Source organism: Bos indicus x Bos taurus, chromosome 2, assembly GCF_003369695.1.
Source record: "Bos indicus x Bos taurus breed Angus x Brahman F1 hybrid chromosome 2, Bos_hybrid_MaternalHap_v2.0, whole genome shotgun sequence".
Classification (NCBI taxonomy): Eukaryota; Metazoa; Chordata; class Mammalia; order Artiodactyla; family Bovidae; genus Bos; species Bos indicus x Bos taurus.
Window position 1 is genome coordinate 34,148,456 of NC_040077.1, and position 23,444 is coordinate 34,171,899.

At 38.4% G+C, this 23,444-nt stretch overlaps 1 protein-coding gene across 2 annotated transcripts; it reads left to right on the forward strand.

Annotated features, from left to right (window-relative positions):
* Positions 1–12,194: 12,194 nt before the first annotated feature.
* GCG (glucagon) lies at positions 12,195–22,570 on the forward strand. 2 transcript variants are annotated; one of them, XM_027523483.1, is made up of 6 exons: positions 12,195–12,268; positions 15,477–15,577; positions 17,038–17,199; positions 19,450–19,587; positions 21,303–21,446; positions 22,094–22,570. In XM_027523483.1, the coding sequence occupies exons 2-6, from the start codon at positions 15,486–15,488 to the stop codon at positions 22,098–22,100; spliced, it is 543 nt and encodes a 180-aa protein (XP_027379284.1). In that variant the 5' UTR covers positions 12,195–12,268; positions 15,477–15,485; the 3' UTR covers positions 22,101–22,570. The 2 variants fall into 2 exon arrangements, with proteins under 2 accessions (XP_027379284.1, XP_027379292.1); XM_027523491.1 differs by lacking the exons at positions 12,195–12,268; positions 22,094–22,570 and having other exon boundaries at positions 15,486–15,577; positions 21,303–21,450.
* The last annotated feature ends 874 nt before the right edge of the window (positions 22,571–23,444 follow it).

The window sequence follows — 23,444 nt, forward strand, 5'->3', positions numbered from 1 at the left end:
CAACAGCACTCAGGCTGCCAAAGCAGAGGCTCCAAAAATAAACAATGGAAGTCTAAACCTGAGATTTATTCCTTCAGATTAGGTTTTTAGAAAAAAAAAAAATGTGGAAACTTCAAAGTTCCATGAAAATAAGCATTTTCTCTCTCTCTTGTTTTTAGTTAGTGGCTATCAGTGTATGTTTTAAAAAAAATATATATATCACACGGGCCTCCAGGTTGCCAAAGCACCTTCAACATATCCGGAGTACTTTTGTTATTTACTTTCTCAAGTTACAGTATCAGGAGCCATAAAACATTGTTTACTTAATCTTTGGTGAAAAAGCTGTGCCTAGTGAAACCTGCTACCCTAGTATCATTTCCTTGACATAGAGTCTTTTGCATAGTGTTTCCTCTTAACAAGTATTAGTAATTTGTCATCAAAGTGTTAAAGATGTGTGGTAAACCTTATATCTTAGATATTCAATATTCACATATTCCTGTGTCATAGCTCCCAGAAAATAAGTAAAGTCATGGAAACTATGTCTGCAACTGTTAATATGTATAATTTATTGAAATGCATAATCTTTTCATTGAAATTTTATTCATTTTTAAAAAAGAACTTCATATATCATATACATAGTTTGTTTATATGTTTATAAGTATAATGTACATATTTAAATATACATATGCACATACGTATATACATACATATCTATATTTTTAAGGTTCAGTATCTAGAATATATAAGGAACACTTGCAATTCAACAACACAATTTAAAAATGAGCAAAGGACTTGAATAGACATTTTTCCAAAGAAGTTATGTAAATGATCAATAAGCACATGAAAAAAAAGTTCCATATCCTTAGTCTTTAGGGAAATGTAGATCAAAACCACAATGAGATACCACTTAATACTTAGCAAGTTGGCTATTAAAGAAAAGAAGTGTCAGCAAAGATATGGATACCCTAATATATCGCTGGCAGGAATGTAAAATGGTTCAGCTGCTGTGAAAAACAGTTTAGTAGCTCTCCTAAAAGTTAAACATAGAATTACTGTACAACCCAGCAATTCCACTTCTAGCTGTATAGTCAAAAGAATTGAAAACAGGTTCTCAAACAAATACTTATATAGGCATATTCTTTGCAGCACTGATTCATGATAGTCAAAGGATGGAAACAGCCCAAACATCCATCAATAGATGAACAGACAAATGAATTGTTCTATATACACATAATGAATATTATTCAGCAATAGAAAGAAATGAAGTACTGATACAGGCTACAATGTGAATGAACCTCGAAAACAAACTACGTGAAAGAAGCCCAGACTCAAAAGGCTACTGTATGATTCCATTTTTATAAAGTATTCAGAATAGGTAAGTCCACAAGACAGAATGCAAATTAGTAGTTGCCTGAGGATGAGAAGACACTGCTTAATGAATAAGGCGTGTTTTCTCTTGGAGTGATTGAAATGTTTTGGTACTAGGTGGAGTTGGTGGTTGCACAATATTGTGAATGTACTAAATGCCACTGAATCGTTCACTTTAAACAGTTTGATTTTGTCATACAATTTAATTTCAATAAATGATTTAAAAATCTAGTTTAAGAAACTCCATTTGTAAAGATTTTCAGCATAAGTAACATAATAATTATGACATCCTTTCTAGAATCAATAGACTCAAGTTTTTCATCTAAGAGAAGAGTATATTTCAGGAAATTAGGCTCTTGGATACTTTATAAGTATTTGTTTTGATTCATCCTCTTTGCTGATAAAAGGAATATTCCGAATCTCAATTTAAAAACTTAAAATTTGTTATACTTATTTAACTGCTTGTCATTCACACTTCCATACCTCTGGACACAGAAGAGAGGAACCCATAGAATTCACTCCCTTCAGTCATACCTTACACCTTATGAGCATTCAAAACACTTAGGCTTTCCAAATACCAGATATTCGCTTCTCTGCATCTTAAATTCTGTTCTTCCAACTTCCTGCTCAACTGCACTGAGCATAGCAGTTCTTCCAAAATGACTTTTTCAAATAGCCAACCTCAAGCTGCCTCCTACTTTGCTCCTCCCATTCTGTTTTCACATCAATCTACAGAAAACTATAAGAACAAGCTCTGTTTGCCAAGACCTGTCCCATTTCCATACTCTGCTCTCAATCCTATGCTCTTTCAGTGTTCCAGCTTCTTCAGCAGAAAGTGAAATCTGTAGCTGTTGAAAAGGGTGAAAAGTCAATTGGGTGACATCTCCAAAACTCATGGAACTGATTCTTAAAAAATGAACCTCCACAGTCACTTTGGAAAGCAATTTGGCAGTCTCTCAGTAAGTTAAACATAACCCATCAATTCTACTTCTAGACTTCTTCTTTAGAATTCTAGAATTCTACTTTGCCTGAGAGAATTAAAAATAGAACCAAATAAAAACTTGCACTCAAATATTTATAGCAGCATTATTCATAATAGCTCAAAAGTGGAAACAACCCAAGTGTTCATCAATTGATGAATAGTTAAACAAAAAGTGTTATAAACACGTAATGGAATATTATGCAACCATAAAAAGCAATGATATACTGATACATGCTGCAGCATGGATGAACTTTGAAAATACTATGCTAAGTAAAAGAAATCAGATTCAAAAGTCCATGTACTGAGTGATTCTATTTATATGAGAGGTTCACAGAATAGGCAAATATACAGAGAGAAAGTAGATGAGTGGTTGTCAGGCCTTGGAAAGGGGCAATGGGGAACAACTGCTAAGGGTACAGGGATTATTTTGAGAGTAGTGAAAATGTTCTGGAAGCAGACAGTGGCAATGGTTATACAACACAGTGAATAAACCAAAACTAGTGCATCAGGGAGCCTGGTGGGCTGCCGTCTATGGGGTCACACAGGGTCGGACACGACTGAAGCGACTTAGCAGCAGCAGCAGCAGTGAATCATACAGTTTTAAAATAAAAGCTAAACTATAAAATATCTGGAATTGCCAATTGTTTGTATTTTAGACCTCTTGCTGTCTTGGCCATCTGGTGGTTGTAAATGGATTCAGACAGAAGCCAAGGCAGATTCTGAGGGGGTTAGGAGATCCCGCCTGGACTCCCACCACTGCTTTGCAGAGTCTTCCTCTACAAAGGCCGTATGATCTGGATTCTTAGCAAGTGGCTTTAACCAACTTGGTTGCCTATTCTAAGCCCCTGAATCAGTATTTGTAATATAGAGGCAAAAATATTTAACTTATTGTGTATTAGGAGGATTAGACAGTGATATATTGAGAGATTTTTGCTTTTAGTAGACATTCATACATGGTAGCTATCTCTATTATCTTAGAGGACTTGCTCCTCATCTCTAAAATATTAAAAACAATCTGTCCTTAAACAATAGAAATATTTTCAAATTATCATTATTTTCTAAATCTGTTGTCTATAATTAAGCCTATATATGAATTTCGAGTGAAAATGAAAAAAAAAAAAAAAGCAATCACCTAATTAGGTGGTTGGTACCCAACGAAATGAATGCCTATTACACTTTCATCCAGGTATGAAATCAAACATTGCCCTGAAATCATAATTTATACATGATTGTTTTCATTAATGTCAACTATCCTAAGGGATACATTTATGCAGGATAATTGTCCAGAAAGACATTAAATCAAATTGGTGCTTAATAAATCAAAGCAAAAGTTAAGATACTCAGCGAGTCACCTTTTTTCAATGTATTTTGCCTAGTGTTGAGAGAAAGAGGTGGAGAAAAAGGTATAAGATCCAGACTTTGACTCCTAGAGTTAGCTGATCAATGTTTATGAAAGAGGATGCTGGTGACCATGGACTAGATTTATGAGAAAGTAAGGGAGAATCAATGGCACCCCACTCCAGTACTCCTGCCTGGAAAATCCCATGGATGGAGGAGCCTGGTGGGCTGCAGTCCATGGGGTCGCTGAGGGTCGGACATGACTGTGCGACTTCACTTTCACTTTTCACTTTCATGCATTGGAGAAGGAAATGGCAACCCACTCCAGTGTTCTTGCTTGGAGAATCCCAGGGATGGGGGAGCCTGGTGGGCTGCCGTCTATGGGGTCGCACACAACTGAAGTGACTTAGCAGCAGCAGCAGCAAGGGAGAATCTATCTTTATAAAACATTAGGAAGGGGTTCACAGTTAATGCTCTGGTGTGCTCTGTAAAGATTAAAAAATCTTTAATTAAAATGGAAGTGAGAAATCAGTGTTTACTTCCTTTCCTCTGACAATATGGCAACAAAGAAACAATTTACTTTTCAGCCAGAAAGAGTTAGGATGAGAACACAGTACTGAGGCCATAGATTTGTTTATGAGAGCAAAGATAAATTTGAGGGGTGATTTATTACAAAATGAAATTGTAGAAATTAATTCTGTATGTTTGAAGAATAAAATAGTGAAACAATGAATTCTTCTAAATTAGATAAAAATTCTACTTAAAAATAAGAAAATAGCCTAGAGGACTTCATAAATTAGCCTTCAGTCTATGATTATATCATTTCAATATCACCAAAAAAAAAAAAAAACTGGGCATATCTTTACAATATATCTGATAAAATATGAGTTGGCAGCACCAGCACTGAGCAAATTTCAGGCAGGGGGCAAGAATGATTACAAGACATCATGAATAAGAAAAAGTGTTTATAACTCCATTTTGCATTTTATGCATTTTTTAGTATAGAGATTTCAAATTTTAAATATTTTAATGACTGAAGTTACTTCCTTTTACAGAAGCCTTTGAAAAATTGCAATGTTTTAATTGGTTCACATTAAACACTCTTAGAAGCTTGAGGGAAAAAAGTCTTTCCAGATGAGCAAGAGGTTGGATAAATGTAATGACATATGGTTTGTTTTTTATAGCTACAATATGCAAAAAATAGAAGCATAACACATGTATTCAATGATATATATGTATTTATACATATAAATATATATTCTGATATAAATTATGAGATATGATTATTTTGTATCAGTGTGATTTTGTTTTTCTCTTTCTTATTCCCTTTATGCATAAAAATAACAACTGAAACTTAGAACAATTTTAAACATCTCATTATACCCAGGATCTAACGAAAGATAAAATCAACGTATGCAAAACCATGATGTTGCTTGGTCCTCTCCAACTTGTGAGCTAGGCTGTTGGAACAGCAACAGCTAGGCTGTAGGTCTTGGAACCTTGGGGTTGTAGTGGGATGGTGGGGGGCGGATACTGAGGAACTGTCTGCTGATCTTATTACAGAATTTTCTCCCACCCAGCAGGATTCCACAGAATCACTCCAGATGAATGGGTCACCAACTGTTTCTTAAATATCTCTCAGTAACAATGTATCTCACATCCTTTGGCAACAACACCCCCCCAACACACACTGCAGTGTTCTTCTTTTACTGCCCCTGGATCCCTGAACTCATCAAGACACTCAGGAGACTTGAAAGGCATCTGATCATTATGTGCTATATACTTAATTTCAAAAGTTTCAAAGGCTTTTGTTAAATGGCTACATTTTTTTCTTCAAAGTTAAAAAAAAATCTGAGTTAATGTAAAGTTTCCTTTCACATGCTATAGACAATTTTGGGGGGTAAGGGGGAGTGAGTTTTTTGCAGGCTCACAGACTATTTTCAGAAGATCCTTCTTATGGAGTCTGCATGCATATTGAGAGGATCACCTCTGAGAAACCAAAATGGACCTCAAACCAAAATTTTCCTCATCGGGAAAGTGTTAGCGGTCACTATTAAGCCTTTCGTGACAGGGCAGAGGCATACTCTCAAGACAGGCCTTAAAAATGGTGGAGAAGGAGCTGGGATCACTATCCCATTACCTCTGAATGGTGGTTCTCACGTCCTGCCTTCATTGCAGTGGTTTTTCTGTTACCAAGACCTGGGCCTGTGCTACCTTTTTACCTTCAACTTTGAGGCCGCCATGAGTCCCTGAACTTCACTTACTTTACCCAGCTCATGTTTGATAACGAAGGGTCAAACTCTTTTACTTCCAGAGTAACTGATTGCTGCTGCTGTGCTGTGCTCAGTCACGTCCAACTCTTTGTGATCCCGTAGATTGCAGCCCACCAGGCTTCTCTGTCCATAGGGTTTTCCAGGCTAGAATACCAGAGTAGGTTTCCATTTCCTCCTCTAGGGGATCTTCCTGACCCAGGGATCCAATCGGCATCTCCTGTGTCTCCTGCATTGCAAATGAATTCTTTATCCACCGAGCCATCTGGGAAGCCCAGAGTAACTGGTGCTAATGGCCCACCCCTCCAAACTTATTTTTTTATAGTTTTGATTTAACTTTTTAGCTTGGAAACTCTGATCATGTATAAATACAATTACATAATAAAACTTCACAGTAATAACTCATCAATTTCAAAAATTATTGATATTCTGCCATGCTCTCTACCCACATATCATGCTCCTTTTTAATTTTACCATTCTTTTTCTTAGATAGAATTTTCATAAATTGAAATCACAACTCTTGGCTGTACTATTTTGACAACTGGGCATTCTTGGTAAAGCATTGGCCTTTCACAACATGGAATACTTCCACCTCCCCAGAAAGTTACCCCCAGATGATTCTCCTCTTCTGAGAGAAAACCATAATTCTGCATTTTATTTAACTTTAGTTTTGCTTCTGAACTTCTATGAATGGATTCATACTGTATGTAGTGTTTTGAGTCTAGCTTCTTTCACTCAGCATCATATCTATGACAGAGAAGGCAATGGCACCCCACTCCAGTCTCTTGCCTGGAAAATCCCATGGATGGAGGAGCCTGGTAGGCTGCAGTCCATGGGGTCCCTAAGAGTCGGACACAACTGAGCAACTTCACTTTCACTTTTCACTTTCATGCACTGGAGAAGAAAATGGCAACCCCCTCCAGTGTTCTTGCCTGGAGAATCCCAGGGACAGGGGAGCCTGGTGGGCTGCCATCTCTGGGGTCGCAGAGTTGGATACGACTGAAGTGACTTAGCAGCATATCTATGAAATTCACCCATATTGCAAACAATATCAGTTATTGTTCAGTAGAATTTCATGTTATGAATTCTGTACCACAATTTGTTCATTTTTCCTTTTGTTGATAAATAATTTGGTTCTTTCCAGCTTCTAACAGTTTTAAATAAAGCTGTTGTGAATATTTTTGTACAAGTCTTTTTGTGGATATATTTTTTCATTTCTTTTGGGTAAAACACTTAGAAGTAGGATTACTAGGTCAAAGCATAGCTGTACATTTAGCTCTAAAGCTTAACCTTTTCCCTAAGTGGGAAAATCAGTATTTAGAAGTACTATTTGTACTCTGGTCTTGTCTGGCCCACTACTCCACACTGCCTCCTACAGGTAAGCACTTTTATTAAATTCTTGTACATGCTTCCAATTTTTAAAATTACAGTGATGAGTAAATAAATATCTATTTGTCCCTTTCTGTCTTCTAACCCACACAAAAAGGTAACCTACTATATATCCATAAACTGTCCTATTTTTACCTAACAACATATCTTAGAGTCTTTCCATATTGACTAATCATTAATAATAAACGGCTTCCTCTTTCTTTTTCTAGAAACTGCTCTATTGATGGCCCCTTATAGTACTTCCAACCTGTTTCTACTATACATATGCTGCAATAAAGAACACTGTATGCCCCCCACCCCCACCCCGCTGGCCTCCCAGCCCAGCTCCCGTTGTGGCCGAAGCCAAGAGCCAGCATGTCGATGCCCCTCCATCACTGCAATTTTGTATTTAGCTTCAAGGAAAGAGTACTTTGTGCCATTGCAGCAGCTCCCTGGGCCTGGAAGGGCCCCGCTCTCCCTCATGGCTGGGGGGACACGTGCTTGCTGCCTCTGTGCTGGCCCAGACCAAGTTGGGGAAGAGGGACTAGGCGGTGCAGTCTTTCAGTGCCAAACACAGAGCCAAGGGTCGGGGGACACCTCGTGATGCCCCAGGACTTGAGGTTGGCAGAGGTCGGGCTGGGCTGGGCAGAATCCAGTGACCTGGGCAGGAGTGCAACCCATGGAGATGTTTGGGGCAGGAACTCCAGCTCTCCGAGCCTTTGGTGGCAACACAACTGCCAAACTCATTGAGCCTATGGGCCAGGCGACCATGCACACAGACACGTGCCAGGCACACGTCTGTGCTCACGGTGAGCCCAGGCACAACTCCACCCCAGGCACGTCCAGGGAGGGATGCAGGCCCTGCACCCGGTTCCTGTGGTTCTGGGGAACCACCAGGTAGACGTGAACAGTTGACCAAAGTGGCCAAAACCTGGACTTCCAGAAGCTCCCTGGACAGCGCACCCTTCCCAGTCCTCTGGTCTCTGTGGGCACTAATTGGGTGCACCTCAGGCTTCTGTGCCCCAGTCTTGGCGGGGGGGGCTTGGGGGTGGGGACAGCCCCCCAAGAACAGTTTCATTTCTCAGGATTCTCAGCTGAGAAAGAGCCAGGGACCAGAGCATAGCCCCCTCCCTCCTCGGGGGCCTGATATTTCTGGAGCTTCTAAGCTACAGAGCCCACTGGCTGTGGCAGATGGGGGTGGGGCCACCCCACCTAGACCATCTTGGGGTGGGGGTGCCCACACCCCACCTGGCATCTGAACGAATGTTGATTGAGAGAAGGGACCGACTGCTGAGCGTGGGGTCACCAAGGCCGGGCCAGAGGCCACTGGTGGGTGATGCCGTGTGTCTGTGTCCACCCTTAACGGATGTGGAGCCCAAGGCCCAGGCGCTGTGCCCCCTCCCCGATGCTTGTGTGTGTCAGTGGGGCCTGTGCCCTGCCCCACCCACGAGTCTCCTGTGTCCACATGGAGAAGGTGCTAGTCTTGGTGCCCCCTCCCGTATGCCCCACACAGCTGTCCCCTGGAAACAAGCAGTGACCAGTCCATTCACCTCACCTGGGTCCACACCCCCCACCACCACCTGTCCCCCGCCCCCCATGGTGATCACTGTACAACTTTTTTATTCACAAATTCGTGCTCCTCTCCCCCTTCAGCCTTCACCCTGGGGGATCGGTAACTTATTTGTCTGGATTCTTGGAGGTACCTCTGTGCATTTGTCCTCAGGTGGTCTTACGGATGTCTTTCAAAAGATGGTTATTTTATATGATTTGTCATGGAATTTATTCTAATAAATCATTCTTCTATCATGTGGCAAAAAAAAAAAAGCTTTGTACCTTCGTCATTACATATAGATGGGATAAATTTCCAGAATGGTGCTTCAGCTTTACTGGGCTGAAGGGTGAGAGGTATTTGTACTTTTGTTTACTATTGCCAAATAGTGCCTCAAACATATTGTGATGTGTTTTACTCCCATCAGCAATGCATGAGCATTCCCCTGGTCCATCCGCTTGCCACCAGAGTGCACTGTGAACCTGGATCTTTGCCATTTGCAAACATTTCAACCCAAGTTTCATGGGCAACTGATGAAACTAAACATGTGAAACCCCTGAACCCTGTGATTTTGTGAGGTGAGATCCTAAGAGGAATTTGCTACTTAATTTGTGGCATCAACTGAAAAACAAAAATGTGGAGTCTTTGTTCAAAAATTATTAAGAATTTCAAGATGGTATGAGTAGAACATTAAGCCAAGTGTGTGGCTCCATGCAATGGCCCAGGCTGAGAATCTTAAACATCATAAAAAATAAAAAAAAATCATAAAGGAAATAAGAGATCTTTGAGTAGACATTTACTTTACCTGAAAACTTGATGTATGTTTTTGCACACTGCTCCATATAATACTTATATTTTAAACGACTTACATCAAGTTAAAGGATGTTTCAGAAAGGCATATTGTAGCTATCCTGTGGCCATCCCCAGGTACTCTCCACACAGCCTGATGGGAGAACTCTAGATGACATCTCCCAGGACTTTCCTGCTCCCAGACAAGCTGTTTAATACTAGTTACATAAATATAGGGTCACCACTTTTCCTGCCTGACTAACTGCAATGATGGGAACTGAATACCAAGTGGAGGTTGATTTTGGGACAGTCATTGGAAGAAGATCCCCTAGTCCAAGTGGCACTTGATATTCGTCTTAATTTCTGACAATACAATGTCCATGAGGGAGCCTGAGTTCCCCTTCCAGGGGAGGAGAGGGGTACCTTATTCAGTGGGACTCAGTGCTTCTATACTCTCAGAACGCTTGCCATTAATGGTATTGGGACCCCCAAGAATTAGTCTTGTTGGGCTGGAGATAGATTACACTAGAGGAAATTTTCTGAAAGAAGTGAGGATAGTCATTTCTGAAATAATAGAAAGCAAGTAGAGTGGAGGGCTAAAAAGGAGTTTTGTGGTGAGCTATCGGAAGAGGGAATTTACTGAGATGCCAGATGCCATGTTAAGACCCTTACGTACAGTATCACAGGGCCCCCTTCTTAGGGCTGCTCCCACAAACAAATAGCATCTGCAAAGGAAAGAGAGACGGACTGACAGAGACAGAAAGAGGGTAAGAAACCTCTATTCAAAGAGGCAAATGGAAAAAAATAAAACTGAATGTCAAGCAATTCAAGAGAAATATAGCCGATATACTCATGAAGATTGAGGCCAGAGGGAAGAACAATTTGCTCCTGTGTCAAACTAATCCACAGTGTCCAGTCATTACAGTCTGTATCAGAGATAATCCAGCCGGCCCTGAGGTGAGCCACAGTTCTCTGCTCTTTCACCCCCTCTGCTGGTGAAAGGAGTCCTCAGGTCAAAACACCAGCAAGCACAGGGAGAAAGTGAAGAAAATGAGATCGGTATTTTACACAGCCGTGCTTCTCAAACTTTAACATGCACATGAATCGCTAGGAAGCTTGGTAAAATGCAACTTACTCGGTAAGTCTGGGCTTGGGCCTGAGAGTCTGCATTTTTGGTAAACTCCCAGGTTATACTGGGGTGCTTGGACCACACTTCTAATGGCAAAGCTAACATTAATGATATACCACCAGCAATTACCAGCACGAATACCGCTTCCTGAGGTTACCTAATTTCACAGAGAACTGATCTCTTATGGTGTTTAAATAGCTCTACATCCAACAGTGTAGATGTACATCCCATCCACAAAGGGAACTGTTTAAGTTCATTGGGAATATTTCTATAGTTGTCTCTGATTTACTCCTGTGCAAGTTTCATCATGCAGTTGATTATATTAAAGTGTTGGAATCTAGTTAGCAAAGGTTGCAAGGCTTTTGTTGAATGAAAGCACATTTTTAGTTTAGAAGATTCATTTAATCAACACTCATTTCTGAACAGGAAGCTGAGGCATAAACAGAGTATGTGACTTGACTGAAGCCACACAGCTTATTGATAGCAGCCAGACTAAAATCTAATTACACTAACACTGTCTCATGCTGTCTGTCCAGATGATTTCCCATTTTCCCGTTCCTCGAAGGGCATCAGACTCATAACTGCTAAATCCCATAGATCACTGAAGTCTTAAGTGGCAGATCACAAAGCTCAGTAATATGACATATACATAGTAACTCATTCTTTTGAAAATTAGTGTCCAGCTCTCTTATCAATAGAGTTAGCCTTTAAATATGCATTGGAAGAAAGAAGAAATATTAGACCTTGTCTTATTAGCATCACCCATCTTGGATGTTTAATCCTCACTTTGCTTTATCTTTTCTTCCTGAATCCCATTTTAAACAACAGTCTTAATTGGCATTCTTAATTGAAAAGTCTTAATTGGTATTCTTTAAAATTCCTCACGAAAATAATACAAATTAATTTCACATAACGTTGATGAGAAGATCCCTAATGTTTTGAGTGAGTGATTTATTATTTGGGTAGATGAAAGAATGAATTGATTATTCTATTAAGATAAATTCATTATCACTAAAGAGCAAAAAAGGGCTTCTAAGACCCTGAAATAAGGCTATGCTCAAAGAGGTTGGCCACGGACTATATAACTTCACATTCTTTTGTTCTGCAACCTAAAAATTCACATCAGAGTACTTAAGTGATTTTCTTTCCCGATCAAGAGTGAAGGTGAATTTCCAAACTTCCCTTTCCATTCTCAGCCAAAAAAAAAAAGCAAGAGTAAATAAAAAGTTTCCTGGTCTCTGAGTTCCCACCCAATATAAGCTTATTATGCAGATGAGCAAAGTGAGTGGGCGAGTGAAATCGTTTGTAACAAAAACCCATTATTCACAGATGAAAAATTTATATTGTCAGCGTAATATCTGCAAGGCTAAACACCACTGGAGAGTATATAAAGGCAGTGAGCTTTGGTGCACAACTACAGAGCTCAGGACACTGCACACCCAAACGAGGGCTCACTCTCTCTTCACCTGCTCTGTTCCACCTCCTGGTGTCAGAAGGTAAGGTTAATATTGAGTGATTGTAAGACTGTACATTCTGTTTAGGGTACAGTTAAGTGTTCGTAAGGGGGCAAAGTATTATGAATTAAAGTGCTGTTTTTTCAACTTATACTTTGTTATTATACTACGCGAGGCAGAATTGAAATGAAAAAGTGATGTAAAATGCATTTAAATAAACTTTAACATAATAAAGCCTCAAAGCGAGTCAAAGAAATAATTCAATGAAAAGATATAAGATAGAAAGAAAAACAAAGATTCAAATCAAGGCACTTATTACAAAATTTAACTAATGAAAATTGCATTTTAAAACCAGTGGTGACATTTTGAAAAACAAATATTTTTCTTCGGATTCGATAAATGTGTATACCATTTTGAACAGAAGGCGCCTTTTAAACAGCAGAAATGTGCCCATTTAGAGAGGTTATAATAGTAATTGATCCTTACCAATGAAAACGTATGGTTTTCCAGAAAAGCAAAATCAACATCATCATTCAAATATTCAAATTTCTGATAAGGCTATCAAAAAATCAAAGTCCATGAAATCAGCTCTTTGTAGATAAGACATAGCGTATTCAGGGCAGAGAAGTAATGTCATCAGTTATTGGGAATTCTGTGGATGGAGCTGAGTAAAAGCACAGATTAATAATTACTATGTTTTGGGGACCAATAGTAATAAATAAACTATCTAAAATGTCTACATTCCAAAATGAAATTTTAGTAAATACCTTAAGAAAAAAAATCAGATGGTCTAAAGTACCTATTTAAGCTCTTAAGGACAAGGAACAATTTTACAAAGATCTTCAGGGGAGAAAATGATTTCATCGTGTTTTTTTGTGTTTGTTGGTTTTCACACCTCCCCATCAAATTCAGGATCTTAGTTTCCCGACCAGGGTCAAACCTGTGGCCCCTGTATTGGGAGCACAGTGTCTTAACCACTGGACCACCGGGGAAGTTCCATGTGGTATGTTTTCTTTCACACATACTAATTAATACCTGTGAGAAGAAATTACCTAGCCAGTTTTAAAAGAATTTATTTGGCCTATGGCCCCAGTATACTTAGGGATATACTATATAATATATGTCACCTTGCCTAGATCAAAGATTAATCTTTGCAAAAGACTTCCTATTTAGGAAGTATGATTGGTACCACATCTCCTTTTAAATTTGAGTGGAAATGTATAGGTTTTATTAAAGTGCAGACTCTCTCTGTAGGCTAAAGCAGGGGTGGGAGAGTAATTGGAAAGTCTCTCCTCACTGAATAAGATTTTGATACCAAAATGATGCAAATGTTTGCTTTCTCAAGTAGCAGTATTCAAAAATCCTTATTCTTAAATATTTCACAATTCTGTTGACTTCTACACAATGAATAAATAAAGTTTCAAAAATCAGTTATTTATTTAAATAGAAATATTCTACTGCCTGGGGAGGACTTCAAACACTGACTTCTCTATGGTTGTTTCTTATACCAGCTCTCCCAGAAACTACATGTCCCATATCTGCCATATCCATATCCTAATAGAAGATAGTGTAAAACCTTTAGGGACATTACATGAAAGCAATTATAGTTTTCAGTTGACTTTCCAACAATGATGTAATCCTAAAGAGGAATGTTTGCTTTAATTTTTTATGTTTCTGAATTTTATGAATGTATAATTAAAAATTGCAGTCAAAGACCCTGCCTATATATTTGGCAAGGTTTCCCAAGTTTTCCAACTGTATAAACTGAAGCACAGAAACACACCAAATTAGTAATTGAATATTGGTGAATAAAGGGTGAACATGTAACGCCTATTGTGTTGCTTTATCTAATTGATCACTTAGTCTAAAAGGCAATATTTCAAAGGGAAAAAAAAATACCACTGCAGGTATTTCCAGTCCTCATGTTTTAGTGCCAAAGAAAGATAGGAAGTATGGCTAAGATGTTAAGACAAGGTTGATAGTTTAAAAGGATAATATTTGTAAAATACTCATTTCAAACCAAATGCCATTTGCTAAAAATACTCAGTCAAATTTTTAACAAATAAGCATAATCAAACTTGGATTGAAATCCCCACTTCTCAAAGTAAATATGGTCGGATTTGAAAGAAGCAGAGAGAAGTTTACAAGAAACACTGGATTTGAGATTTTCATTCAGAAAATAGAGGTGCTTGTCCTGTGGGGTCATTCTGCCCCACACTCATGCTGGTTCCACCCCACCCCATCCACAGTACATTATCATGTCCTTGGCATCCTATGGCCTCACGGGGCATCTGCTTATGATGCAAGGTATCTTGCAACATGGTCTAGGGTGTCACTAGCAGTGAATGACACATCCTGGACTCAGTCCAATTATAAAACAACCTGGGGACTTTCAAGACTTCAGAAGCAAGCATTAATTTTCTTTATGACAGTGATCTCTTAGTTTCTTAGTTGTGATTGTTCAAGTTGCCAGAAGCATTAGTTCTTGTTGCAAATTGCTTGTCTTTAAAATGATTTTTTTCCTTTAATTTAGAATAGGTCAAAGCACCCTAAAATACCTCAAATCTGTTGGCCGCTTTATAATTACAAAGTCTAGACCAAGTTACACTATTTAAAATATAAATGAATAATACATCTGAACCGACAGCTGGTATGCCAAGTTGTAGCCTGAGGCTGCTTTAAGATGGTTGAAATGCAGTATAATGTAAACGCTTGGAAGTGAAGGACTATTAATTGAAAGCCAGACTGATAGTGGAGAGGGTGGGATCATGGATAAGGTGCCATTCAAGCTAACCATATGTAGCATATCATCTACAGTGGGTATTTTCAATGTTTATCATGGACAATTTTAATTTCAAGTCTGGAAATGAGCCTTCCAATTATTAACAGAAGTGTCCTACACTAATGAAGAAATTTCATAGTGCTGCACATCTTTTGTATTCTTTTTAGCCACCAAAAAAAAAAACTGCAAGAAAAATATATTATAATATTTTAAATTAAACTAGAAATATAATCAGAATAAAATTGATGACTAGTGTTTTCTTTCTACTCTCAATATTTACTTAGTCAAAACTGAACTGGGCACTCTTTCTGCCCCCTTCTGATGCCTATGTCAGAAGCTTTCTCCATCTCCTTTATACTTTAATAAAACTTTATTACACACACACACAAAAAAAACTGAACTAATTCACCTGACACTTTTAATATGGTTGAGTGTCTTTATGTCTCCCCTGACTCTGTGTTTCAACAGGCAGCAAAAATGAAAAGCCTTTACTTTGTGGCTGGATTGTTTGTAATGCTGGTACAAGGCAGCTGGCAACGTTCCCTTCAGAACACAGAGGAGAAATCCAGGTATTAAATCTTTAGATTTGAGCTAACATAGCACTATGCTTATAATACAGCCCAAGATAAGTGTGACTAGTAAATAGGTCTCAGTAACTTGGAATAAATGCCCTGTACTGCTTTCAAACGTTTAAAGTATCATTGTGATAAAGGCTTTTCTGGAGTATAGATAGGAGTATGTTATTTCATAACTAAAGGAGTGGGGAATGTTGAAAAATACAATATATGGGAAATTATAGCTCTTCGAAATCTTTGACTGATCCTGTCTGTCCATTCATTACTCACACTGCATGGTAGATCATTTTAATTATTCACATCAACTTTTTCTTTTTATTTCAAAAAATAACATTGTTTCCTACTAATTGTAAAATTAGTAAGAAATTTTACATGCACATTCATGATAGACAATATGCATGTACTGTATATAAATACATCCCAGATCATTTACAGCTTTGTATTGTATTTTTTCTCTTAGCATTGTATTGTTAGATTATTTTTATAACATTACAAATATCTATTAAAAGTATGATATTTAATGACTACATACTATTTCATCTTATAAAGTACAATATTTATTTAGCTACCCCTCCTCTTTTGAATACTTAAGAGTTCTTCAAATTTTCCTACAAAAAGCCTGCCAATAACATTTTTCCTACATTTCTTACTATTTTCTGAGGATTTATTTCTAGTGGTAAAATAATTATGTCAAAGGATTTGAATGAGTTTAAATTTTTTATAATATCTTGCCAATTTGCTTTCCAGAAAACTAATACACATACACATTCCCACTGGCATTATAGAAATACTCCTCTCACAATATCCTCCCTGGTATTTAATCCTTGCTAATTTGACAGGTAAAAATAGCATCTCATTTCTATTTTGAGTCTTAATCATATTGAATATTTCCCCACATAGCCATGCCAACCAACTGTTGATTATTGGCATGTGGATTATCCACTACATAGTTTCAAATTAGCAAGTGGGCTTTTTCTTTTCTTTCTCTGAACTTTTAATTGTCTTTCCATTAGCTGCCACATAACCAGGTGATGGAGCTACTTTTTTATAGTAATATATGCAAAACAGAATTTGGAATATAAATCTGCTGCCCAAACAAAAATGATTTGGGATGCTTCACTCTTTTAAAATATTCAAGGCGTGTTGCTCTCTTCTGGCATTATTAACATAATGAGTAGATGAATTTGTTGAAAAAAGATTTATTTAATCCTATTTCAGAAAAAGAGAAGCCAGTTGAAAAATCAGTTGCTAGAGTTCCAAATCAGAGTATATTCAACTCTGGTAAAACCATGGGAATCCCATGGCAAATTAAGGTCTTTCTGAACTGCCAACTAAAATGCTGGGGGAACCTGCCTTCCAGCTTCATGTGGTTCTATATTTTGTAGAGAAGCTGCTTCTCAAGTGAATCTACTCTTGAGGAGAGATGTAGTTGCACCAATCACTGTTCTTCACAGTTCATTCCCAGCTCCCCAGACCGACCCGCTCGGCGATCCAGATCAGATCAATGAAGATAAGCGCCACTCGCAGGGCACATTCACCAGTGACTACAGCAAGTACCTGGACTCCAGGCGTGCCCAGGACTTCGTGCAGTGGTTGATGAATACCAAGAGAAACAAGTAAGAATTTAAACCTGATCGGAAATGTACACTCAAATGTATACTTAAATATGTCTAAAATTCTTCCTGACTTTCTTAAGTTATCATACATATCAAATAATGCCCATGAACTCATTTGATTCTGATGATTTTTAAGCTTGGTGTTGTTAACCTCCGCATTATGCCTTTGCATGTCCTACACGTCACCCCTTCAAAACTCTTGCTGCTAAGTCGCTTCAGTTGTGTCCGACTCTGTGCGACCCCATAGATGGCAGCCCACCAGGCTCCACCGTCCCTGGGATTCTCCAGGCAAGAATACTGGAGTGGGTTGCCATTTCCTTCTCCAATGCATAAAAGTGAAAAGTGAAAGTGAAGTTGCTCAGTCGTGTCCGACTGTTAGCGACCCCATGGACTGCAGCCCACCAGGCTCCTCCATCCGTGGGATTTTCCAAGCAAGAGTGCTGGAGTGGGTTGCCATTGCCTTCATTACCTACCCTCAAATGGGACATAGACTTTAAATAATTTTCCCAACTTTGGTCTTAGCAATATTTACTCTGTTGCCAATTTTACTTTAAAATTGAAAGCTGACTTTTGTGAAACTGCAAGGTTAGGAATCTAATTCCTGACCAAAAGACAAGAGTAAATTCAACATTCTCTTGTAGGGTTCAAACTCATGACTATGATCACATTCAAAGTATCCTCTAGCCAAGTTCATCACGGTAAGAAATGGAAACAGATGCAGTCTTTTTCTTGTAGAATACAATCCAAGATACGCATTAAAATTACAGCCTAGCAGCACAGCATAAAGAGAAAAGAAGGCACATAGGAACACAAGCCTATCGTAAGGCATACATTTTAATGTTGAATTTCTTTGACAGTGTTGGGGGTTTTGCTGCATGAGGCTACTGGAGGAAATCAGCCACAAGGGTTTCACAGGGATGGTGGAATTTCACAATTTCTTTGGAGGGTGGCCCACAAAGGGAGGGAGTTATGCATGCAAAGTAGCTGAAGGAATCTAAAAATCAGGAAAAGGGAATATATTTGTCCGGATAGAATGGAGAAGGGTAGAGAGAAAGAGAGAAACCAGCAAGAAGAATTAAAGAGGGTTGTTGACCAAAAATTCGTAAAGTGGAGAATACAGGAAAGATGGTGATCATGGTCAAAGAAGACACTAGAAGTTCTTGCTAAGGATTACAGACGGGGCTTCCCAGGTGGCTCAGTGGTATTGAATCCGCCTACAAATGCAGGAGACATAAGAGATGCAGGATCGGTCCCTGAGTCAGGCAGATCCCCTGGAGGAGGAAATGGCAACCCACTGTAGTATTCTAAATTCCATGGACAGAGGACCCTGGCAGGTTACAGTCCATGGGGTCACAAAGAGTCGGACATGACTGAGCTACTGAGCATGCATTGGTGAAACAGGAGAAATTACAAATTTGAAAAAATGCAAACTGTCTTCATTTCTAGAGAGACAATGCCACAACTTGGCGAATGAATGTTAAAGAATCCTAGCTCCCAGGTGGTTTCTGTTGTGTTTAAGATGAAACCTTCCAGGACTTATATATGATGGGGCAACTGACCATCTTTCTGGTCAACCCCTTCCACGGGGCATTCTGTACACATGTGAGGGTGATGTAAGGTCATTTTCTTAGCTTTCCTCACTGCTAGCCCATCATACATTTCCTTTAATTCATTATCCTGTGGTCCTTTCAATGACATTTTGTGACGCTCCTTTGCTTTCCTTTGATTCAATAAACTAACTCTGACCCCATGTGTTGGAATAGGAAATAGAAACCCACTCCAGTATTCCCGCCTGGAAAATTCCATGGACAGTGGAGCCTGGCAGGCTACAGTCCATGGGGTCACAAAGTGAGTGACCGAGCACACACACACGACCCTATATGTACAAATGACATGCTGCTGCTTTGTTTGCGAGTGGCATGGCACAGTAGATAGCCCTCACACTTTTGGACTGAAGTAAGGGCAGCGTTAAGAATTAATGATACAGACAAGCAGAAGAGGTGAAAATGGGTCACTGGGTGGAGTGAGGGAGCTTAGCCTCCCTTAATTGTCATTAGATTGCCCCCATCAATCTTCACTCCCAATAATTAATGCAGCTTTCTGATGAGTCTCCTACACACCCTCATCTCCCCAATCTCCCTCTAACCCCCCTCCACACAGAATCCAGAACCCGAAGCTGCCATTGCTTATAGGTGAGAACCATATTGCTAAAGAGACAGATCTTCAATTTAACTTTCACATTTCTTTCAGGAATAACATTGCCAAACGTCATGATGAATTTGAGAGACATGCTGAAGGGACCTTTACCAGTGATGTAAGTTCTTATTTGGAAGGCCAAGCTGCCAAGGAATTCATTGCTTGGCTGGTGAAAGGCCGAGGAAGGCGAGAGTAAGTCTGTACATTCTTATTTAATTTTTTTTTTTTTTTGCTTGATGCTGAAAACTTAGATTACAGTTATCCATAAATGGATCTGCATTATGAAGCCATTAATATAGTCTCACAAAGTAAGGAAATAACTCCTGTTGGTGGGAGACAGTTTATAAAAGTCTCATCTGTTTTATCTTTGAGAGCAAGTGTTAATGATAGCATCACACAGGTTACTATTTACCCCCATCATTAGTTGTGTTAAAATTAGATATTAATTTGCCAGTCCAGGAAACTTTTGAGGATAAACAGAGTGCTTCTGATAACTACGCCAGGAAAATATGCTTAAACTAGGACTGTCCAGGAAAACTAGGGATAAGGGAAGAGAAGAAATACTGCTGAAAACTTAGTTTCATTTTAAATATTTACATAGTTGATGTGTTAGTAAGTATTCAGGTAAAAATGTGATACAGACAGGAACTAAAGATGTTTAATGAAATGGCATTCAAAACAAAAATATGTAGAAACATTCATCTATTTAACGATGTATCCATTTTTTATGAGACTACCATAGAGATAGTCATTAAATTATTACAGTTGAAAATGAGCCTCAGACCTTTAGGTACTTCCTTGCATCTTACCACAGCCAAACAGACCCACAGACCAAACAGACCATCTCATTTTCTTGTGACCATTCTGATGACTTTGAATTATGAAAATCAAGAAATTCATGTTCCACTCTATTTTTTCTTTAGTTGTTTTGGCTGTACCTTATGGCATGTGGGTTTCCCACCCATGGATCAACCCAGGCTCCCTGAAGTTGGAAAGACAGAGTATTAACCACTGGACCATCAGGGATGTCTTTAGCAAGATTTTCAATAAGCGTATTGAGATTTTAAGGAGCTCTCAAGACAAAAAGGAGCTAGTATTGTCACTGATTTTTAAAACAGCAGCAATAAAATTTATAAAATCAATGCAAAAATAGTCACACGAGATTATTTTATAGTGTTTTAAAGAGATACCAAAAATTCTGTTAAATAAACCAGTCAGAGAAAATATCTAATATAGACTAAGGTTTAATCCCTTAAGACTGTACTTGGCAAGGCTGTTTTGATCATCATTAGTTTTATAGGATATACTATATTTTTCTGAATATGCTGCTGCTGCTGTTGCTGCTGCTAAGTCGCCTCAGTCGTGTCCGACTCTGTGCGACCCCAGAGAGGGCAGCCCACCAGGCTCCCCCGTCCCTGGGATTCTCCAGGCAAGAACACTGGAGTGGGTTGCCATTTCCTTCTCCAATGCATAAAAGTGAAAAGTGAAAGTGAAGTCGTGCAGTCATGTCCGACTCTTAGTGACCCCATGGACTGCAGCCCACCAGGCTCCTCCTTCCATGGGATTTTCCAGGCAAGAGTACTGGAGTGGGGTGCCATTTCTGTCTCCATTTTCTAAATACAGACAAATCAATAGTTTCAATAATAAGTTCTATGTTGACAATACACTAAAATCTTAGAAGCAGCTGGAATACAGAAAAGGGCTTTGTTTCAGGTTCTGGCTCTGCACTTGTCTACCTAATTCCCTTTCTGACATTCAAGTTATGAGGCTTTTTGTGGTAAGCCCTCTGTAAATAGAAACATATGGTTTTCTCAGTGACCCTTACACAGGTTACCAGTGACAGGCAACCAATAAGCATTTCTTTGAAACGTTTAACCAAGTGCTGATTTTACCCCTCCATTTCTCAGTTTCCCAGAAGAAGTCAACATCGTTGAAGAACTCCGCCGCAGACACGCTGATGGCTCTTTCTCTGATGAGATGAACACTGTTCTCGATAGTCTTGCCACCCGAGACTTTATAAACTGGTTGCTTCAGACGAAAATTACTGACAGGTGATTGTATTTTAGTTCATCCCTGAAACCATCAAAACTTTCATAAATATTATCATACTGCTATAGGTTGTTCCTACATGAAGGAGAGAGTCTTTACTTTCTTGGTATACAATGAAAATTATGAATCATTCAAGAGTATATTATTATATTTGTTTCTGATCATTACAATTTTATCCTTTCACTCATTGATTCCAAACACTTTTCCTGAGTGTTGGTAAGGGACAAGTCATTAGGAATACAGGTATGGAGATGTTAAGCTGGTCATATATTAATAATATCGCAAATTGCTGTATATGTTGAAATTATAGCACAAAGTAAAATACCAGTATATATGATATTTAAATACTTAATGCAATAAGTATAGCAGTAAAATTTAAAAGCCAAGATTAACAGGCATGTAATAGGTTGGTTGTAATTACTTTTTATAATTATCTATACACTTTATATTTCTTGCTGGGGACAAGTTAGGATAAGCCATCTGTGAAGGTAAATATTTGAAGAGTTCAAAACACAAACGGATGTATAAAATGAGAAGATGAACAGCCTTTATCAAAATAAATCATTGAAACATTTTCTGGCTAAGTTAACTATCATCTATGTATTATACTATGTTAAATAATTGTCTCTCTTTTTTTTTTAATTTCTAGGAAGTAAGTGTGTCATTCATTACTCAAGATCATCTTCACAATATCACCTGCCAGCCATGTGGGATGTTTGAAATTTTAAGTTCTGTAAATTTAACAGCTGTATTCTAAAGCCATATTGCTTGCATGCAAATAAATAAATTTCCTTTTAATATTGTATAACCAAAAGATTATAAATTGAATACACCATTGTCAAAATAGTGCTAAAATATCAGCTTTAAAATATGTTAATTCAGAATTCTCTTTCTTTTCTTCTGCTAACCTGCTTAGCAATGAAATTATTTCTCTGTGATATAATTTGTATATATAAATTACTCCAATCACAACATATTTGCATTATAATAAGATAAGGGGAAGGACTGGTAGCCACAGTTGTGAAATGGGAAAGAGAATTTTCTTCTTGAAACTTTTGTCATAAAAATGCTCAACTTTCAGTATATAAAAGATAAACTAAATAAAAATTTCAAGCTTCTTCATCAATGCCTGTATTCTCTCTTCTTTATGGTCCCACTCTTTCCAAATAATCCTGCTTCCTAAGTTGGTAAGCCATAAGCCAAATCCGATGCACAGATATGGCTTCATGTTTTAAATTGCTGCACAGTACTTTAATGCTTTCAGCCAACATCAAAAAACCAAGGTATTTTATATCAAAATGTTGATTTCTCATGTTTCTTGAAAAATTAGATCATCAGGCAATATTAGACCCACAAATCAAATCTCTTCTAAAGACCAGTACCAGTTGCCTCCTTCTGAAAAGTCACATGATTTTCAACTCACTATTGTGTCCCCTACACACACACACACACACCGCGCACACACACACCGCACACACACACACCGCACACACACACACCGCACACACACACACCACACACACACACATCTGTGTATGTTACACATTTACATTCAGGTAATACACATAAGTAGCCACTTTCCCCGGCCCAGTTTATTTTTGTGTCTTATTTGCCTGGCGCCTGCAGACATTTAAGCTTGTCTATCATACCTTGTACCTTCATCTCCCTGTCCTGCAATGTCCAGTATTTTGGGCCAGTCTGGTGCTCATTGCCATGTTAGGGGTATTTTTTTGCTGTATACAGACAACATTGCCAACTCTCTTTCTCTCTTGTATTACATAGATATAATAATCACATAACATTGTATATACTTATGGTGAACAACTTGTCAATCTGATAGGGTTGCACTCTTTACACCAAAAGTTAAAACTCAAGCAAAAAATTACTAAGGAAAAGAAGGGCACTTTAAAATGCCAAGTGTTCTGAATCATAATGAAGACCTATAACAGCTGTTAATTTTTATGCACCCAATAACACACCAACCGCTTTCATAAAGCAGA